Consider the following 20,918-nt stretch of genomic DNA (forward strand, 5'->3'; position numbering starts at 1 on the left):
ATCAAAAATACTTTTTCTTACAAAAAGGGGTTTGCAGACCCAAATAGTTGTTAATCTAATGTCGATTTGTCTTTGACCCTATCTTCCAATTATCTAATAGAACGATCTCGAAAAAGAAAATGAAAAATATACGAGTACACGTATGTACAGTACATAAACATAAATATTACTTCTCAATCGTTGATACTATAATGATAATAATGTAATCAAGGAACGGCGTGAAATGCAGAATTGACAAGAAGCTATTGCTGAATTAAATGGAAAAAAAAACTTTATCACATAGCAGTATTATTTTTAACTATACATAATCGTTACTGTATAAAGATGAATAGAATTTTTTTTATCTGTAAGATGAATGATATATTGCAGAAGGATTATTAAAAAAAGGTACTGTAAGTTGTAGGCAAATAACAACCACTTTGTGGTGTCATTTTTATTGGGCTTGCGATAAAAATAAAAAAAAATGTGCAGACATTAGATTGCATTGGGTATGACGTTTTGTAATTGTAGTTAAGATGATCCGTATTTTATTACAGTGACATGTAGGTATACGGGAGAAGGAAGTTATTAAATGTATACAATCCTCCTAACATTTAACTATGGAGAACGATACAGATTACCAGTTGATGCTACTGGAACGATATTCCGATATTTCTTTGAGTAGCTCAATACTTATTCTAATTGGTGCTGCCGTAGGGATCATAGGAAACAGTACCATCATCGTTTTCTACTTTTTCCGCATCAAAGAGAGAGGGGAGCGTTACTTTATTCCGTTATTGGCCATTGTTGATCTTGTTGCGTGTTTTACAAGTCCCCCTTTCTACATCATGGACAACACCTTCTTTTACAATTACCCAAGTGATGCTGCTTGTCGATTTCTCTCGTTTCTGCAGATGTGTGTCCCTGGAGTGTCAGCCCATATACTTCTTGTAATATCTATACAAAGGTACCTTTTGGTATGTAAACCATTCGGCCCCAAAATGACGTTAGCTTGGAAAAGAGTTTTCTTTGGAATAGCGTGTGGTTTTGCCTTGGCATATTCCGTCCCGTTGTTTGGAACATCAGGGGTTCTAAAGACTGTTGACAAGTTCATGAATCATAACGTTACGACAGAGATATGTAAATTTTCTGTTGACACTTCACCAGTAATTACTGTGTATTTTGGACTTTTGGCGCTTATTATGGTGGCAAACATCGGAATAACGGCTGGACTATATGTACCTGTTCTGAGACAGGTTAAGCTTTCTTTTCGGCGAAAAATAAAAATGACAAGCATTCAAAATGAAAGTAATTGTGCTTCTCATACGGAGTCTTCACATACTACGCAGTCAACTGAAATGGAACTTGACAAAGACCAATATGGGAAAGATAACACAGAGTTACAAGAGGTTCATGTATCAACGAAAGAAAACTATTCAAACATTCATGAAGACATTGGGAAAACCTCCAAAGTGGCATCCAATGAAATTAGTGAGGATGAAATGAAAGTTCAAAATCCAAATGGAACAGGTACAGTGGAAAGCAAAAATACGCGCCGAAAAGATGGATCCGTGCAGCGCAGAATCACAATCATGTTTCTTGTCATAATAATTGCTTATGTTTTGTCTTATATTCCACCGCTTGTAATTTTGATTTTGTCATATGCTATCGATGATTTTAATTTCATCACTCTGTCGGAATCGGCCACAATAGCCTGGCTTTATCTGGCACGGTTCGTTTTTCTGAATCATATCGTTAATCCCTTTATCTACGGCTACTTTGATACAAAATTTAGGGATCAATTACACATTTGTTTTATGAAATGCAAAAGAAAATTCATTTCTTAATAACTGATTTTAAACTCACATAAAGGATTGACACATCTGGATATGAAAAAAATATTTTGGAGCATTTGGGCGATGAACAATTAAATATCTTTCGAATTAAGAAAATCTTATTTATATTGTATTCTTCATGAGCTATATTTGAATATATTTAATTTGTAAATATTCTAAATAAGGTTGTATATACATTTCAAACATCTTATGGATTCAAGTGTATCTTTTTATATGCCTCCAAGATTGTCTAAGTATATTTTACTACATTTTACTAAATTGTTAATAGTTAAGTCTCATATTTATTACTAAAGTATTTAAACACTTGGTTTTAAGCAGAAAATGTTTGAAAACAGCACATGCCTCCTAACTGGATGAAAATGTATCATCCAATTAATCATTTAGCAAGCTCATTGCTCACAATACCTCTAGTTTTCTCTACGACTTGTATAAAAAGTCGTTCATAATGACATAATCCCAAACAACAAATTACCTTTTTTTAGATTCTCTTAATGTTTATTTTCTAAGTTTTAAGGTTAATTTTTAAGTAACTTGTTCTTCCTGTATACGAAACTATGACTGGGTTAATATATAGTAAAATAAAGTACGTGTAGGTATTACTTAAACAATGACAAAGCGTTTTCATATTTGTATTATTTATGAAAAATGTTTTGGAAGAAGAAACAAGATATTTAAAGCAAGATATAATAGTATTCATCATGCAAGCATGATGATCTGTTTATTCAATTTATTACACCATCGCTTAAAAAGTAGGAAGGTATATAGTGATGGGGATGTCCGTCCGTCTATACATCCGTTCGTCTGTTTGTTACGCTTTAGGGAACCCATCCTTACATGCAAATCCTTTATTAACAATAAATGAAATCTGATGACAATTTCACAGAATCTTTCTTACATAGAGTCATCGTGCACCTCCTATTTTACTTTTTTATCTGTGAATTATTTGAATTCATGTACATATTTAAGTAAACTTTTATATGACTTATTATCTCTAAACCATAGATTCATATCAACTTGAAATTTATCTCAATAAATTTCGACTAACGATAAACAAAAAATATCATCTTAATATTTCTAATATTTCGTGAATGCCTGCTAGGCCTGCTAAAGCATGAAATACATGAATAAAATATATAATATGAAATGAAATACATGTATGTGGATAAAACGAACAGCATTCAAACTCAAAAGTTCACGAAACATTACAAAACAGGAGCAGAGCAAGCAAGGACCTTCAAAACATTACAAAACAGGAGCAGAACAAGCAAGGACCTTCAAAACATTACAAAACAGGAGCAGAGCAAGCAAGGACCTTCAAAACATTACAAAACAGGAGCAGAACAAGCAAGGACCTTCAAAACATTACAAAACAGGAGCAGAACAAGCAAGGACCTTCAAAACATTAGACGTGGGATCAAGTGCCTTGGAGAAGTGATCATTCCCTGCCGACCGGTCACACCTGACGTGTGCTCCTTGTCATGATCGGGAAATAAGGGGAAAAAATTCTTGGACAACTGAGTGTATATACAATGGCCTAAAAATCAGTATGAAATAAAGTTAGACAGCATTTGTTCTGATTCCAAAAATTACAAAATAATTGTCCTACAAATTATTTTTTTTTTTTTACAAATGTGTTACAAACATATTTGAATTGCGAACGTCAGAGGTAATATGCAGTTTATATTAAACTTTAAATATAAAGAGCACATGTTCGGAGTCATCCTTTTGTTTCATATAAGAATGTTTTCTTGATTTTTTAAGATGGGAGAAAATTAAAATTAAATTATATTACAAACGAGATGACTTCAACTTCTCCGTCATCACCTTTCCTTATTCATGCAGTTATATTCAGCTATCACCCGCATGCATGGTGTTTACATTTCCCATCTTATTATTATTACAGTAACCTCTCATTGGGTCATATTTTGTCTGAATCGGTTCATACCGTTAGTGTAACCATTGTTTTTATGCAGCAAATGACAGGTGTATAGTTCATCTACTTGATGAAAAAAGGCCCATGGCGGGTGTGACGGGTCACCAGGGGATAAGTACTCCTCCATTGCATCTGAACCACATTCTTATGTTTTAGAGGCCCGTTTTTGTCCTGCTTTTAAATTTTTTAAATGTACTTTTAAGTTTATATTGTTCGTTACTTAGACATTTAGACATTTAATTTACAAAGTAACAAAGATGTGGTACAATAATGTAGCCGTGCACACAATTAATAAGATACCTCCCTGATTACATCTTGTGTGGAAATTTTCACATTTGTATGTATTCGGATGTACATTTGCAGGGATAGAATCTCTTAGACTAATATACATGTACTAAATTTACTAGAAATCTTGATTGTCGATAAACTGTGGTTTCTCAATGATAATTGTATTCTATCTACAAACTCAGTTCCATTAATAATTGGATAGTAAATATAGGTTAATAAGTAATTATAAAAGGAAGACATGTTGACAGACGAAAATTGAGTGTGGTCGGTACGTAGTCAGTAGATGCTTTTTGCTCTACGGCATCTGGTGTTTGGAGGGCCGTGTTTGTTTTACTCCTACTTTGTGTTGCTAAATAAACTTTTCATCTTTAATACTGTTCGTTATTTATATGTACATGAATTTCATTGAGCGGAAATTGATTTTTCAAGAAGTCACCTTTGACTTGATTAAACTCATTTCTAAAAATACTTATTTATGGATAAATGTGCAAGACATCTAGTGTTGTTCTTGAATTCGCGGAAGTTTTTATCCGCGAAAACTGCTAAAAAGATTAGCGAGTATATGTCGTGGCAATATTAGTGAGTTGCAAATCAGATCAACACAACATTGGCAGACACACTACAGCAGCAGCAACAATTCAATCATCTATCTCTGCCATACTCATTTCCGTACATATTGCAGTTACTTTTATAGAAGTTGTCAAACTCTATCACAAAGCAATACAGTTCCCATCAGCTTAAAATTTAGACTTAATGTTATCCATCATTTTGCTTATTTAACTTAATAATACATGTATTTTGTTTAAATATCAGATATGTTAAAATCCTCTTTTAAAAACTTGGCTGTACTTTGATCTTGGTAATCGTTTAAATATTTCGATAAATGGGTAACTTTATTATGATTTTTCCCGCCCAGGAAATTAATGGGATAACATTTCGTCTTAATCTGGACTGTTCATCATACATTTTCCATCCCATACACATCCCTCTTGAAGCCCCTAACCTAATGTTGTGCATAAATTTAAAATTACCCTGCATTTATCCTAATAGGCTGAAGCAAAAATACTAATATAAATCAAGGAAAAAATCTATTTTTCGATCTCGTTAATATTAATTTTAGCTTTTGATGTAATTTGGCAACAGGAATTTCTTTTTCATTGAAGAAATTTTCCTCTCTTCTAAGATTATTCAGTAATATATGTACTGTACATTTATATCAACATAATTATTTAGAATAAAACATGTTATCTTTGATGCTCTGGGAGACTTTGGATGACAACAAACTGTTGACAGAATCAATCATGTGTGGTGTCTTAAACACAACATTGCCACAGAGACTACTTGATCTTTCTGAGGTACAAGTTATTCCATCCTCCTAATTCTTTGTTGTGTATTTTGTGGTTCTGCAGCAACCAGGGGTAACTCTCTAGGATTTTTCTTACTAGCTGCAGCAGGGTCCATGGCTATGCATTTTCTTTGTGAAGTGTCTCTTTCCAATGTTTGTGAAGTAACTAAATCATCTTCACCAGATACCATCCCACTGGATCATGCAGCATAGAGCCTTGCTATGTAATATATAATAAATCTAAGAATATTATATCTTGCTATCTTTGCTTTGAGTTTTGCCCTTCAATTTTATAAAACTCGTGAGCTAAATATTGCAGTTAAATTAATCAAGATAACTTTTTCTATATTCTGAATGACAAATTACAAAATCAGTCAATTTTATACGCCTTAGGAGCAAGCTATATTAGCATGCTTCCATGTTCTTATGCACCAGATAACAATCCAAGACCATTGTGTGCTTAAACGTCAAATTATTTCTCCTAAATAAAATGTATACAATTGCAATATCAATCAAAATATACATTTTTACTAGGGATGTCAATAGCATGACAAAGCGAGTGCTCATTTTGACACAGGCGTTTAGTTAACATTAATAAGTTTTTAAAAAAAAAATCCCTAAAATCATTTCATTTACATGTCCAGGAAATAGTATGACTGCATTAATAATTGTCTGTTGAACTGTGAACGTTAAATTGAGGAAGTATAGCATAACCACTCCCTATATAAATATATCCATGCAAAGGAAATAGTCCTTACGTAAAGACGCTGAGAATAAGGTCAAATTATCTTTTTAACTCAGGCTTAAAATGAGAAAACATATACCTTAAAATTGCTTACCCGAAATTAAAGTAAACAATAGTGAGCTAATTATGTTTTTAAAGTTTTAAAGAGAAGTAGGCGAAATTAAAATTGATCATCATTTTCTAACTTTAAGATCACGATACTTAAAAAATTAGGAGATAAGGAACAATAATAATGCTTATAATCCATTTAAAACAACACCTATCGGAAGCAGAGCAATCAGGAACTTTTGAAGCCATCAGAGGTGGGATCAGGAGCCATTAAGGAGCCAGCATCTCCAGTTGATCTGCCATACCCGCCGTGTGATCCTTGTTCATCAGAGGAGCAACCTCTTGCATTATGTTAAATTATAGACATAAACCCTAGATGCATGTGTTACTCAAATAAGAGAAGCTGACGTTAGAATAGTAAAAGTCATTATTCATCATAAAGGTTTGTTTTAATATAAGGATATGGAGATAACGAACAGTATTCAATCTCAAAATCCATAAAACACGAGCATTCACGGACCCCCGAAACATCAGAGGTGGGATCAGGTGCCATGGAGGAGTTAGCATCCCCTGCCGACCGGTCACAACCGCCGTGTGTTCCTTGTCATGATCAGGAAATAACGGAAAATATCCTTCCTAGTAGTTTATCCAAATATAAAACAGATGTGTCGTACTCTATATCGGTATTCAAACCTCAATCGGAAATATCGAGTCGACATAAGGATCAGAGTACCGATTTTTAATAACAGATAAATCTTAAATTCGATATGCATGCTTTTTGAAATTTTTTTTTTACTAATTATTTGACAAATCTTCCCACGATCTGCTGAATGATTCACTGTTAAAAACTTTAACACACATTTATTATAAAATATGAACACCATTAAACAAAACAAAAATAGATTTTTTAGACCCAAATAGTAATTAATTCAATGTCGACTTGTCTTTGACCTTATCTTCCAATTATTTAATAGAAGAATCTCGAAAAAGAAAATGAAAAGCATACTAATACACGTATGTACAGTACATAGACATTAATATAACTTCTCTATCTTTGATACTATAATGATAATAATGTATCAAGGAACGGCTTGAAATGCAGAGATGGCATGAAACTATTGTTAAATTAAATGATAAAAAAAAACTTTATCACAGAGCAGTATTATTTTCTTTTAAAAATACATACTCGTATAAAGATGAATAGAATCATTTTTAAATCTGTTGGATGCATCATATATTGTAGAAGTAAAATAAAATGGGTAAAGTAAGTAGTATATAAATTGCAATTCTTTAGCAGTGTCATTTTTATTGGGTTCGAGATAAAAATAAAAAAAAACCGTGCAGGCGTGAAATTGCATTTAGTATGACTTTATTTAACTTTGATCAAGATGATTCGTACTTTAGTACAGTGACATGAAGGTATGTTGGAGAAGGAAGTGAATGCATACACTCCTCCTAACATTTAAGTATGGAGAACGATACAGATTACCAGTTGATGCTATTGGAACGATATTCCGATATTTTTTTGAGTAGCTCAATACTTATTCTTATTGGTGCTGTCGTAGGGATGATAGGAAACAGTACCATAATCGTTTTCTACTTTTTCCGCATCAAAGAGAGAGGGGAGCGTTACTTTATTCCGTTATTGGCCATTGTTGATCTTATTGCGTGTTTTACAAGTCCCCCTTTCTACATCATGGACAACACCTTCTTTTACAATTACCCAAGTGATGCTGCTTGTCGAATTCTCTCATTTCTTCAGATATGTGTTCCTGGAGCTTCAGGGCATATACTTTTGGTAATTACTATTCAAAGGTACCTTCTGGTATGCAAGCCATTCGGTCCGAAAATGACGTTAGTTTGGAAAAGAGTTTTCTTTGGAATAGCGTGTGGTTTTGCCTTGGCATATTCCGTCCCGTTGTTTGGAACATCGGGGGTTCTAAAGACTGTTGATAAGTTTATGAATCATAACGTTACGACAGAGATATGTAAATTTTCTGTTGACACTTCACCAGTAATTACTGTGTATTTTGGACTTTTGACACTTATTATGGTGGCAAACATTGGAATAACGGCTGGACTATATGTGCCTGTTTTGAGACAGGTTAAGCTTTCTTTTCAGCGAAAAATAAAAATGACAAGCATTCAAAATGAAAGTAATATTGCCTCTCATACCGAGTCTTCACATACAACGCAGTCAACTGAAATGGAACTTGACAAAGAACATTATGGGAAAGATAGCACAGAGTTACAAGACGTTCATGTATCAACGAAAGAAAACTATCCAAACATTCATGAAGACATTAGGAAAACCTCCAAAGTGGCATCCAATGAAATTAGTGAGGATGAAATAAAAAGTCAAAATCCTAATGGAACAGGTACAATGGAAAGCAAAAATACGCGCCGAAAAGATGGATCCGTGCAGAGAAGAATCACAGTCATGTTTCTTGTCATAATAATTGCTTATCTTTTGTCTTATATTCCACCGCTTGTCATTTTGATTCTGTCATATGCTATCGAGGATTTTAATTTCATCACTCTGTCGGAATCGGCCACAATAGCCTGGCTTTATCTTGCACGGTTCGTTTTTCTGAATCATATCGTTAATCCCTTTATCTACGGCTACTTTGATACAAAATTTAGGGATCAATTACACATTTGTTTTATGAAGTGCAAAAGTAAATTCATTTCTTAATAACTGATTTTAAACTCACATAAAGGATTGCAACATCTTGATATGAAAACAATATTTTGGAGCATTTGGGCGATGAAAAATAAAATATCTTTTGAATTAGGAAAACGTTATTCATATTGTATTCTTCATGAGCTATATTTGAATAAATTTAATTTGTAAATATTCTAAATAAGGTTGTATATACATTTCAGACATCTTATGGATACAAGTGTTTCTTTTTATATGCCTCCAAGATTTCATACCGTATATACTCGCCTATAAGTCGGTTGTATTTAAGAAGCTTGTATATCAGATGGACTGACCTCATATAAAACCATACTTTTAATAGCTCGCCTATAAGTCGGATAAAGAGTTTTAGACCAGAGATTAACTCCCAAAAAAACGACTTATAGGGGAGTATATACGGTAACTATATTTTACCACATTTTACTAAACTGTTAATAGTAAAGTCTCATATTTATTTTTAAAGCATAACTATTATATGTCTTATTCCTGATATTTAAACACTTGGTTTTTAGCAGAAAATGTTTCAGAGCAGCACATGCCTCCAATCTTCTTTTTGATTGGATGAAAATATATATGGGGATAATGTTTCAAATCAATTAAATGATTTAAGTCTAAGTAACAGATAATAAACATATTTCAATACAAATATTTTTCTAAGTATTTGGACATATAAAAAGGAATGTTACGGAAAACAGATAAAAATACTTTTGATTTTGTTCCGCAGACGTAGATTAAATACACATATATTTATCATGTAAAATGTAATATATACATTCACTTGTTTTTTATACCCCCCGCTTGAAAAGAGGTAGGGTATATGGCAATCGGTATTTCCTGTCCGTCCGTCCGTTCGTCAGTCTGTCGCTTTGGGATACCAATCTCTTATCCACAACTCTTATACCACTGAGTGAAATTTAATGAAACTTTCATAGAATATTTATTACATCTTGCCATTGTGCACCTCCTATTTTGCTTTTTGATACGACACATATTTTGGGTTTCCCTGCCAATCAAAACATGGACTCTGCCATTATATCCATATGGGAGGAGGAGTATCACTTATTAAGCTCATTGCTCACAATACCTCTTGTTTTCTCTACGACTCATGCAACAAGTGTTTCATAATGACATAATCCATAACAACAAATTACATTTTATTAGATTCTTAAAGTCTACTTTCTTGGTTTTAAGGTTAATCTTTAAGTAAATTGTTCTCTCTGTATTCGAAACTATAACTGGATTTATATATAGCAAAATAAAGTTCGTGTAGGTATTACTTAAACAATGACAAAGCGTCTTCATATTTGTATCATTTATGAAAAATGTTTTGGAAGAAGCAACAAGATATTTAAAGCAACATAAAAAGTATTCATCTTGCAAACATGGTGAACTGTTTATTCAATTTATTACACTCCCGCTTAAATAGTAGGAGGGTATATAGTGATCGGGATGTCCGTCCGTCTATACATCCGTTCGTCTGTCTGTTACGCTTTAGGGTGCCCATCCCTTACATGCAACTCCTTTATTACCACTAAATAAAATTTGATGATACCTTTACAGAATCTTTGTTACATAGAGTCATTGTGCACCTCCTATTTTACTTTTTGATCTGTCAATTATTTGAATTCATGTACATATTTAAGAAAACTTTTATTTGAACTGTTGTCTCCACAACAAAGATTCATATTAATTTAAAATTCATCAAAATAAATTTTTACTAACAATTAAACAACAAATCATCTAAATATTTCAAACATTTGGTGAATGCCTCCAAGGCCTGCTAAAGCTCTTGTAACATGAAATACATAGATAAAATATGAAATTAAATATGTGGATGAAACGAACAGTATTCTAGCTCAAAAGTTCATAAAACATTACAAAATAGGAGCAGAGCAAACACGGACCTCCAAATCACCAAAGGTGGGATCAGGTGCCTTGGAGAAGTGAACATCCCCTGCTGACCGGTCACACCTGCCGTGTGCTTCTTGTCATGATAAGAAAATAACGGAAAAAAATTCTTGGACTACTTAGTGTGTATACACTGTACAATGGCCTAAAAAATCAGTATGAAATAAAGTCAGATAGCATTTGACTTAATGATATTGTATTTGCCGACAAGGTGATTGCATCAACCATAGAACTTACAAAATAATTACTTTAAACTAGACTGCTGATAAGTCCTAGCACTAGTATTTTCAAAGTTCCAATAATGGTTAAAGTTTTTAAAATATTTTAAGTTTAAAGTTTAGGAACGACATGTCTTAAATGTTGATACTAAAATAATCGCCTTGTTACAATGAATATACATGAAATATAGCTTTAAAGTACATGTATCATAATCGACCTCAATAGAACTCGCAGACATGCAGTGTTTGTAAAAATCAATTATTTTAAGATAAAAATGACATTCGATCGCCAATTTGAAGGTCGAGGTTCCATGCTTCAAGACTTTTTAAGATGATTTTTTGCAGTTTTCCATGTAAAATTTTGTTAATTAAAGGACATGTACAGTGGGATGGTAATAAAGGAAAAAAAGCAGCAATATGCACGATATTTTTTGTTTTATTAGAGTGTGAATGAAGTATGCAAAGATAAACATTAAACATTATTAAAGCTCAACATTTCACTGAAAAAAAAAATACAAATCACCTGAACAATTGAGGTGAATCCTTGTATATAAAACATGAAGTTTTATAAAGGAATCATGAAAATTAGGGCAAAATACATTTTCAGAATATAAGTTAAACTGTATCTCCTCCAGTTTTATTACTAGCGAATTTTTTGAATAATGATATAATAATTTGCACTAGACAATATTCCGCTAGAAATAATGCAAAACCACTATAAATTCATGTTTCTGCATTTCTTTTCATTGATTATATTTTATAAAAATAAATAGTTGCAAACAATTATTAAAAATCTGGTTTAAACGTGCTGAAATATATAATTCTGATTCCAAAAATTACAAAATAATTGTCACTTTTACAAATATATTTGAATTGAGAACATCAGAGATAATATGCAATTTCATATTAACTTGAAATATAAAAGAGCACGTGTACGGAGTCTGTCATCCATCAGTTTCAAATAAGGATGTTTTCTTGATATTTTAAGATAGGAGAAAATTAAAATTAAATTATATGACAAACGAGATGACTTAAACTTTTCCGTCATCACCTTTCCTTATTTATGCAGTTATATTCAGTTATCTCCCGCATATATGGTGTTTACATTTCCCATCTTATTCTATAACACAGAGCATGTTTCAAGTACAATCAATTTTTAACATTACATGTAACCTCTCACTGGGTCATATTTTGTCTCAATCGGTTCATACCGTTTGCTTAACCATTGTTTCTATGCAGAAAATGACGGGAGTATGTTTCATCTAGTCTACTTGATGAAAAAAGGGCCCATGGCGGGTGTGACAGGTCACCAGGGGATAAGTACTCCACCACTACATCTGAACCACATTCCAATGTTTTAAAGGCCCGTTTTTGCTCTGCTTTTAATCTTTTTTACTTTAAAAGTTGAATATTGTTCGTTACTTAGACATTTTACTAACAAAGTAACAAAGATGTGGTACAATAATGTAGCCGTGCACACAATCAATTAGATTGTGTGTTGAGATTTTCACATTTGTATGTATTCGGATGTACAGTTGCAGGGAAAGGATCTATTAGACTAATATACAATTATACATGTACTAAATTTACTAGAAACCTTGATTGTTGATAAAATGTGATTTTCTAATGATTATTGTATTCTATCTACAAACTTGATACCATTAATAATTGGATAGTAGGTTCATAAGTTATTATATAAGGAAGACATGTTGACAGAAGAAACTTTTAACTATTTGTTAAAAAAAACCCTGAAATTTCGCTCAGTATTCAGGGAGATATTGTAATGAGCATTATGCCCAATATAAGTAAGCTTTCTATAATGAAAGATGAGAGATATACAAATAATAAGAAAAACTCACGCGGAAACAAGCATAAATTATATATTCATTCTGATCAGAGTAGTGAGCGTAACAGGATGCAGGATTAAACGTTTTCTTCCTTTTGTCACTGAAAGTAGAATCTGATTAAAATAGATTATTTGTTACATATACAAGCCATGGAGAACTCTACGAACTACACTTTATTGCTACAAAGTTCTTATTTTGATCTTGCTTTAGGTTGTACAATTCTGATTGGTATAGCAGCTCTTGTGGGAATAGCTGGGAATTTAATGATTATATTCTTTTATTTCTTTCGGATCAAAGACCGAGGAGAACGTTACTACATTCCGATTCTGGCAGTTATTGACTTTCTGGCAAGCATCACCAGCTCCTTATACAACATCATGGACAACTCTTATTTTTATAACTACCCCAATGACGTCATCTGTCGACTACTGAGCGCCCTACAGGTGTGTGTACCGGGAATATCTGCTCATGTACTATTGTTGATATCAATACAAAGATACCTTCTAGTGTGTAAACCATTTGGACCAAAAATGACGTTATATTGGAAAAGAGTTGCACTGGGACTAGTTTGTGGAATTACAGTAGTCTATTCAGTTCCAATTTTGGGAACAGCTGGAGTGAAAACTTCCCAAGAAGTGTACCTAAATCACAATGTTACTGTCAAGATATGCAAATTTTCGGCTGATTCATCGTCATACATAACGATTTATTTTGGAATTTTGTCCCTTATCATAATAGGTAACATTGTAGCAACGGGAGCCTTTTATATTCCTGTTCTTAAACAAGTAAGAATAGCATTTCGTTCTTTTCGTAGAAAGGTAGCTAACAAATATAAAGAAGACACCGTTCCCACAGAACTAGAGGCTGTTTCGGATTCAAACGCCGAGCAAATTGAAATGAAAACAATCTCGGTCTCTAATGCTTCAACTCCAGCGACAAATGAACTCCCAGTTTCAAATTTATCTCCAGGTAAAAATGCAGAACCCGGAAGTATTACAGAGACAGACGATACAGAGGATGTTGGTACTAATAATCCAAACATTTCAAAGAATGAGAATACAGATGACAAACCGAAAGAAATGAAAGAAACCAAGTCAAAGCGTAAATCAGTTCAAAGGAGGTTAACTATGATGTTCTTTGTGCTTATCTTGGCATACATTATCTCTTACATTCCTCCCCTCGTGTTTTTGGTACTAACATACGCCATCGAAAATTTTAATTTTTTAACCTTAACAAAGACAGAGTCTGTGCTGTGGATATACCTTCCTCGTCTGGTGTTTTTGAACCATGTGATCAATCCATTCATATATGGATATTATGATACAAAATTAAGAGATCAACTGACAACGTGTTTTAAAAGGAAAAGACACATCATCAACTGATTTAATATTCTAATATTCTATAACTCTTGTAAACTGTCCCTTTACTCTTAAATAAAAGTTTAAAAAATACATTATTCATGTAGAGGTAAAATACTGTCTGATATAGCTATCAAGATAAAGCTATCTGATATATATGATGTAAACTAAGTTTTTGCTCTATTTAAATGGATTTGGCAGGTTTTCTAGGACGAATGAAATTATTCAGGCATTTTAAAAAAGGTAAACAAGATATTAAGCATTAACGTCCAGACACTGGCTATTTTTATTGAAAGACAATGTATTGATGGGTATTCAAAAATTCTGGACAACATTTAAACAGTTAAAGTCAAAATTTAAAGGCCTTTTGCATATGTTGAGAATGTATGAGAAATACGTCACATCCCTAACAAGAAGTTACTTACAGTAGTTAAATATAATTAACTATATTAGATATATTGATTTTTATCTGATTTTTGTCCCCCAGTTTTTTGAAGATTTAAAGCTATAGTGAATCTGTGTAATAAAATCAAAAACATAAAATCTTTTGACTTTTCAACTTTTTCATAAAAACATTCCCCACAATAATCTCCAGCATTTCTTACATCATTGACAGCTGCTTTTCAAATGAAAAAGAAACTTTAAAAAATACTTACCTTGTCATTGTTTATTTGCAAAATTACTTCGGTAAGATTAATGATATGGGGATAACGAACAGTATTCAATATCAAAGTCCATTAAAAAAAACAAAATAGGAGCAGAGCAAACACGGATCTGAAAAACATCAGAGGTGGGATCAGGTACCATGGAGGAGTGATCATTCCCTGCCAACTGAACACTCGCCGTGTGCTCCTTGTCATGATCGGGAAATAACGGAAAAATCCCTGCAGAAGAATTTCCGAGATATAAGATTAACATTACAGGCGTGCGTTGTTCAAGTACGACTGAGTAAACCATTGTTTTTTGTCACAAGTGATCTAGATATTGACGTCACGTTCACATTGCGACGTCAAATTATGGAGTAAACTATTTCATTACATATTCTCTCTACAGAACGTATTATATGACTCAGTGTGTGCCAAATTTCATTCTGATCTGAACTTTGGTTGTACAAATACAAGTACACTGTATAGACGTAGTTCAGGCACTTTTTAATTACCCCTTGTATTATCAATTAACAATTATCTTATGGTTACTTTAATTTTGTTTCTTCGATTAAACATCGCTGAATATCATCAATATGGCAATTTATAATGACGATGAAGCATCTGGCCATTTAGATGATTAGAACAGGCATTTCCGAAACCTGTTCCTTACCATTACAGTGTCTTATTTTATCTTACTTCATTTTAATCATTTTCGAATTCGTGTCTAATATATTGTTCAAAACTATAAACTCTATTTACAAAAAGGAGTTAGGTCTCTAATGTCAGAGGCAACATCATGTGGAGGACTTGTTAGAACAGTTTTTAGCATATTTTAGCATATTTAAATAATTTTTAAAACTTAAGACTAATCGTTAGGTACAATATACATTTCTTTAACACAAATAGACATATGTTCTTAAAATAAACATATTAATGGAAAATAATAGTCTGTTTGAAAACAATACACCATGCACAACACCGTTAGGGAAATACTTTGGTGATGGGATCCTGAATTAGATATTCAGTATGTAATCATGGCGCTGAACACTTAGAAAATACCATCAAGAAAAAGTTTTGCATTCTGTAAGTATTAATCTGTATTGTGTGTAGATCCGATGTTATTGTGTACCATACTAAAATTATCATACATGTACATGTGAAAATGTTATTTCAATAAAAAAAAAAATAGTTTACAGCTTCAATGCTCTACTATTCGTATAACAGATAAACATGCCCTCTTTGAACTGTCAGATGGAAGATGGACTTGGATTGATGATATACCATATTATTTTTTATAAATATATATCTTTACATTAAACTACAGGGATATTTTTTATATCTTATCTGTATATTGTATTACACTGTTTTAAATTCTTAAATACGGACATATTAAATGGCTTATTAAATCAGAAAATGTAGGGCTTCAAAAGATAGATTTTAAAGTGAAACTCAACTTAGGGTAATGTCAACGTTATCAGGATAAGGAAGTAAACATTTGTTTTAAATGATTTCTAAAACACAAAATGATTTTGCTTAAACTTAAGTATATCATTACCTGAATAAGAAAGAGAAGATTTATATCATAACAGAGTCCACCTTTTCTGTGCAAAATGCTGAACAAAACCAACGCTTTAGTTATACTGCAGGAAAGTTACCTGGAATTAAGCTTACCTAACACCGTGTTAATCATCATGGCTGCTGTGATAGGGGTGACAGGAAATTGTTCTATCATAGTGATATATTTCTATCGAATCAAAGAAAGAGGAGAGCGTTATTTCATCCCGCTACTCGCACTTGTTGACCTCGTGGGAAGCCTTACTATTGCTCCGTTCTACGTGATAGGAAATCTTTATTTTTACGTGTATCCGAATGACAACGTTTGTCGAATCTTATCATTCTTCCAGTTTCTTGTCACGGGGATCTCAGCACACGTCCTGTTGCTGATATCTATTCAGAGGTACCTCTTAGTGTGTAGACCATTTGGACCGAGAATGACACACTTCTGGAAAAGAGTTTCCTTTGCATTGGTGTGTATCTTCAGTTTAGCATATTCTGTTCCAGTTCTGAAAACATCCGGAGTGAAAATAATGGATGATATCTACATGAACCAAACAATTTCAACTAGGGTCTGCAAATTTTCCGTGGCAAATTCAACCGGAGTTGTAGCTTATTTTGGACTGTTAGTTTTAATTTCAGTGTTGAATATTGTTATGACTGCAGGTTTTTATTCCCCTGTTCTGCGACAACTAAGACTGTCAAAGAACATTATTTTCTCCACATGCACCCCTTTAGACAAAAAACGATGTAACCAATACTACTCATTCTCTGGCTCCTCAGTTTCAAATTCTGCTGGTGAAGAAACAGATCATTACGTTAATGAACCTAGTCATCCCACAACAGAACATCACAGTGAGAAATCAATCCCTACGGGTACAGAAACTAAAAATGTCTCTATTTCTCAGGATAATTCTAGTCAGACTAAATCAGAGGAAACTCGAGCTGAAATCCCAAACAATGTGACAACCATGGATATTCGCTTCCGCCCACAAAATGTAAGATTACAGAGGAGAATAAGTATCATGTTTCTTGTTGTTATCGTAACATATATTCTGTCCTACATTCCTCCCCTTATTCTTCTTCTACTCACGTACACTATCAAGGATTTCAACTACATCACTCTGACCAAAGGAGAGACATTAACCTGGATTTATCTACCGCGCCTTCTGTTTATAAATCATGTTGTTAATCCGTTTATATACGGGTATTTTGATGCTAAATATAGAGAGCAGTTGAGAAATTGTTTTAGAAGACAATGAAGTTTGTTTTAGATTTATTACCATTGTTGACAATTAAGAGGGGATGTAGGAACAAAGTTATGATATTGAATCAACAATTGGTACTGTAATAAATATTTTCAATATTGTGTTATGTCCTTTATAGTTTGTTTGTTTCTATTTTGTAGGATTTTTTTTTATCTGACAAGTAAAACAAGTGTGAATAATAATAAACTTATTCATTGTTTGAAATGACAAAATGATCCCTATTTTTGGGAGACTCCAGATTACGTAACAAAACTCCAGAATCAAAAACCTGATGTCATGTATACCTGTTTTAAAAAGGAATTAATATGTAGTGATAGAATAAACATAGGTAACAAAAAGGTAAAATTAAAAAAAATTAATGAGTCGAGTTCCACGTTTTCTCAATTCTAAAATTCTTCATTTGAGAAATATTCGTTTTTAGAAAAAAAACGGCATAACCTTGCCTATCAACAAAATGTTTATGCACTGATATCCGACACATCTTTCCAATAAATACCTAAAAATTGTAATAAAAAAAATGTTCTTGTGGTCGGAGGAGATATCTGTGAGGATCACCGTCCAGATATTGTTTTGTAAAAGCAAACATTAGATGAATTATTTTTTTCTTTCAATTCATTTTGCACACAAAATAATTCATCTTTAGAGTGCTCCTTGATTTAAAGTTTAAAATTTTTGATTTAAAGTTTAAAAGTTTTGATTTAAAACCTAGTTACTGGGTCATAGGTCAAGGTCATTGCGAATCTATGTTAAAGTATTATCATGGGAATATTTCAAACTCTCTATCTGTCTCAAATTTCACCAAAAGAGTTATCACCAGTTAAAGTTAAAATTAAAAGGCAAGGTTACACTAAAAAAAAACTGCTCCTTGAATCCCTTTATCAAAGTTTCTTTACTGAAAACAGGACCCTTTGACAGCCTCATCATAAAATATATGGAGATAACGAACTGTAGTTAAGCACAAAAGTCAATTAAACAATAAAATTTGAATCAGAGCAAACATAGACCTCTAAAACATCAGAGGTGGGATCTGGTGACATGGAGGAGTGAAATCAATGATGCATATATCAACATTTTATCTAGCTATATATGTATGAAAACATGTTTTATGCGAGGTGAATATCTATATACGTTCAGCAGGTTGTCTCTTGTGCCGATATACATGTAGCGTTTAATCACATGTATATAATTTAATACAGATGTATAATGTTAGTCATTTTATGGTAAAGAAAAATAATACTATATAACATAGAACTGCTTTATCAAGAAAGTATAAATATGAATAATTTAATAAAAAATTTGAATATTGCGTTTACTTTGTAAACTTAAATTAACGTGAGCAACAACAATCTCTAAATATTTCATTAACAGAAATAAATATTTTTTTATATTTTTTTTTCTACCAGAAATGTAAGGAAATCTGAATAAGTAGCCTTTACATGATACATGTATACGCAATACGAATTCTACAGAAATTAGTAAATAAACATTCAAGTAGGCATGTACGGGCCGTTAGTTTATGGTGTAAGTTTTTAATACATCTTTTAAAGAGAAAATCAACGTCCTCTTTTCAAAACGTGACAACATGCGAGGGTTTTATTTTTGAAAAATCAATGAATATCTGCACGAAAATCACCAATAAATCTGTAATAGTATATTCATCAAGAAGTTTTTTGCTGATCATTGAGGTATTGTAAATATGAATTTTACATTTACTTCCTGCTTCAATATCTATATAATAAAAGACATTATCATTCTAGGAATTTTATATGTTTCATATTTTTGAGATTTAAAGACAAAGAGAATGGTTTTCCTTCCTCTGTGTTTGATTGTCTTTCTACAAACATCCATCATAGAAGGTAAATATGTCTTTGCTAAAAAAAAATCAATCCTTGTAAAAGTACCTCAACTTTTATTGTTCATTTAAAATATAATAAGATGTTGCACAAACGGTTCATACGTAAAATATGCGATTTTAATAAGACTGTATTGATATAAAACTAAGGTTCGTATTACAAAAGCAAGATATTGAGAAATAATATATTCAACTAAAGACAATTAATGTTTAAACAAATTTCTTAATTTTGAGTCACAAAAAGTGTTGCAGTAAGAACTGCAATGTTACAAAATGTCAGGAATTGATTTTAAACGTCTATCTTTTGATTCACAGAGGTCTACTCAAGTCCTGCCATAGGATTTTCAGTGCAACTTTCAAGAGACACTCATTTGGGACACGGACAAGCGATCAGGTACGACAAAATTATTACTAATTACGGTAACAGTTACAACAAATGGACTGGACACTTTGTTGCTCCAAAGAAAGGATTATACTTGTTTTCCTGTTCCATAATGGCATACAACGATGAAACAATTCATATTCAGATGGTAAAGAATGGTATCAAAGTATCCACGATTTATTCCAATCCTTCTAGATTTGATCACAGCTCACAGACAGTTGTGTTGGTCCTACAAAAAGGAGATAGCGTGTGGACAAGACAGGCATATTCAGGTAGACATCTACATAAAGTAGCGGTCTATAATATGTTTTCTGGTGTCCTCATTTCAGAAAACATTTGAAAGATGTTTACAATCCATTATTAAATATCAAAAAGCATGTTTCAAAGCTTATACTATCTATAAAGTACTATCTATAAAGTAAATAAATGAACAATGATGCAAAATATGGCAATATTCTTGGTTTTTTATTATTTTTTCTTGTACATATTTGTTAAATTTGTTGCTGCTTTGCTCAAGCTGAAGGGGTGCAGTATTCAACAATCTTTCCCCTCTCTCGACTAATAATAGATATCATACCCAACAGAGAAATGTGCATAATATATATTGTTTCTTTGATAGAATCTGTGTCAATGATATACTTTTAAAATCCCTGGATTGAAAAGCGGAAAGGTATATAGTAATCGGGATGTCCGTCCGTCCATCTGTCTGTTACACTAATCTGCAACTCCCCCCATACCACTGAATAAAATGTGGTGAAACTGTCACATTATCTTTATTTTATTTTGCTATTGTACACATCCTATTTTATGTTTTGATCCGAAACATATTTAGGTTTCTCCTAACAATACAGGGACACTGCCATTTTATTTATATGGAAGGCAGAGAGTATCATTTAGTAAGCTCATTGCTCACAATACCTCTAGTTTACTACTGCACCACATTTGTGACTGATTTATACATGTACTTTATATCCATGTTGTCATATTTG

General features: G+C 32.5%; 5 protein-coding genes across 5 annotated transcripts; all 5 read left to right on the forward strand.

Annotated features, from left to right (window-relative positions):
• Positions 1-522: 522 nt before the first annotated feature.
• Positions 523-2,065, forward strand: LOC134237783 (cholecystokinin receptor type A-like). Its single transcript, XM_062719929.1, has one exon. The coding sequence runs from the start codon at positions 600-602 to the stop codon at positions 1,824-1,826; it is 1,227 nt and encodes a 408-aa protein (XP_062575913.1). The 5' UTR covers positions 523-599; the 3' UTR covers positions 1,827-2,065.
• A 5,501-nt stretch (positions 2,066-7,566) lies between these two features.
• LOC134237695 (5-hydroxytryptamine receptor 1A-beta-like) lies at positions 7,567-9,038 on the forward strand. Its single transcript, XM_062719835.1, has one exon. It carries the CDS (start codon positions 7,663-7,665, stop codon positions 8,887-8,889), a length of 1,227 nt encoding a protein of 408 aa, XP_062575819.1. The 5' UTR covers positions 7,567-7,662; the 3' UTR covers positions 8,890-9,038.
• Positions 9,039-13,017: 3,979 nt separating this feature from the next.
• Positions 13,018-14,250, forward strand: LOC134237730 (5-hydroxytryptamine receptor 1A-beta-like). Its single transcript, XM_062719881.1, has one exon. The coding sequence runs from the start codon at positions 13,018-13,020 to the stop codon at positions 14,248-14,250; it is 1,233 nt and encodes a 410-aa protein (XP_062575865.1).
• A 2,233-nt stretch (positions 14,251-16,483) lies between these two features.
• LOC134237740 (cholecystokinin receptor type A-like) lies at positions 16,484-17,689 on the forward strand. Its single transcript, XM_062719893.1, has one exon. The coding sequence runs from the start codon at positions 16,484-16,486 to the stop codon at positions 17,687-17,689; it is 1,206 nt and encodes a 401-aa protein (XP_062575877.1).
• Positions 17,690-19,485: 1,796 nt separating this feature from the next.
• Positions 19,486-20,330, forward strand: LOC134237705 (complement C1q tumor necrosis factor-related protein 3-like). The gene is made up of 2 exons (XM_062719845.1): positions 19,486-19,551; positions 19,863-20,330. The coding sequence occupies exons 1-2, from the start codon at positions 19,497-19,499 to the stop codon at positions 20,267-20,269; spliced, it is 462 nt and encodes a 153-aa protein (XP_062575829.1). The 5' UTR covers positions 19,486-19,496; the 3' UTR covers positions 20,270-20,330.
• The last annotated feature ends 588 nt before the right edge of the window (positions 20,331-20,918 follow it).

This window comes from Saccostrea cucullata, unplaced genomic scaffold (genome assembly GCF_032062105.1).
Source record: "Saccostrea cucullata isolate Sc308-1 unplaced genomic scaffold, CSIRO_AGI_Scuc_v1 ctg2862, whole genome shotgun sequence".
NCBI classification, from domain to species: Eukaryota; Metazoa; Mollusca; class Bivalvia; order Ostreida; family Ostreidae; genus Saccostrea; species Saccostrea cuccullata.

Coding starts and splice junctions, on each gene's coding strand:
- LOC134237783 (XM_062719929.1), top strand. CDS start 600: ATGGAGAACGATACAGATTACCAGTTGATGCTACTGGAACGATATTCC.
- LOC134237695 (XM_062719835.1), top strand. CDS start 7,663: ATGGAGAACGATACAGATTACCAGTTGATGCTATTGGAACGATATTCC.
- LOC134237730 (XM_062719881.1), top strand. CDS start 13,018: ATGGAGAACTCTACGAACTACACTTTATTGCTACAAAGTTCTTATTTT.
- LOC134237740 (XM_062719893.1), top strand. CDS start 16,484: ATGCTGAACAAAACCAACGCTTTAGTTATACTGCAGGAAAGTTACCTG.
- LOC134237705 (XM_062719845.1), top strand. CDS start 19,497: ATGGTTTTCCTTCCTCTGTGTTTGATTGTCTTTCTACAAACATCCATC. Junction 19,552..19,862: donor ACAAACATCCATCATAGAAG/GTAAATATGTCT, acceptor TTTGATTCACAG/AGGTCTACTCAAGTCCTGCC.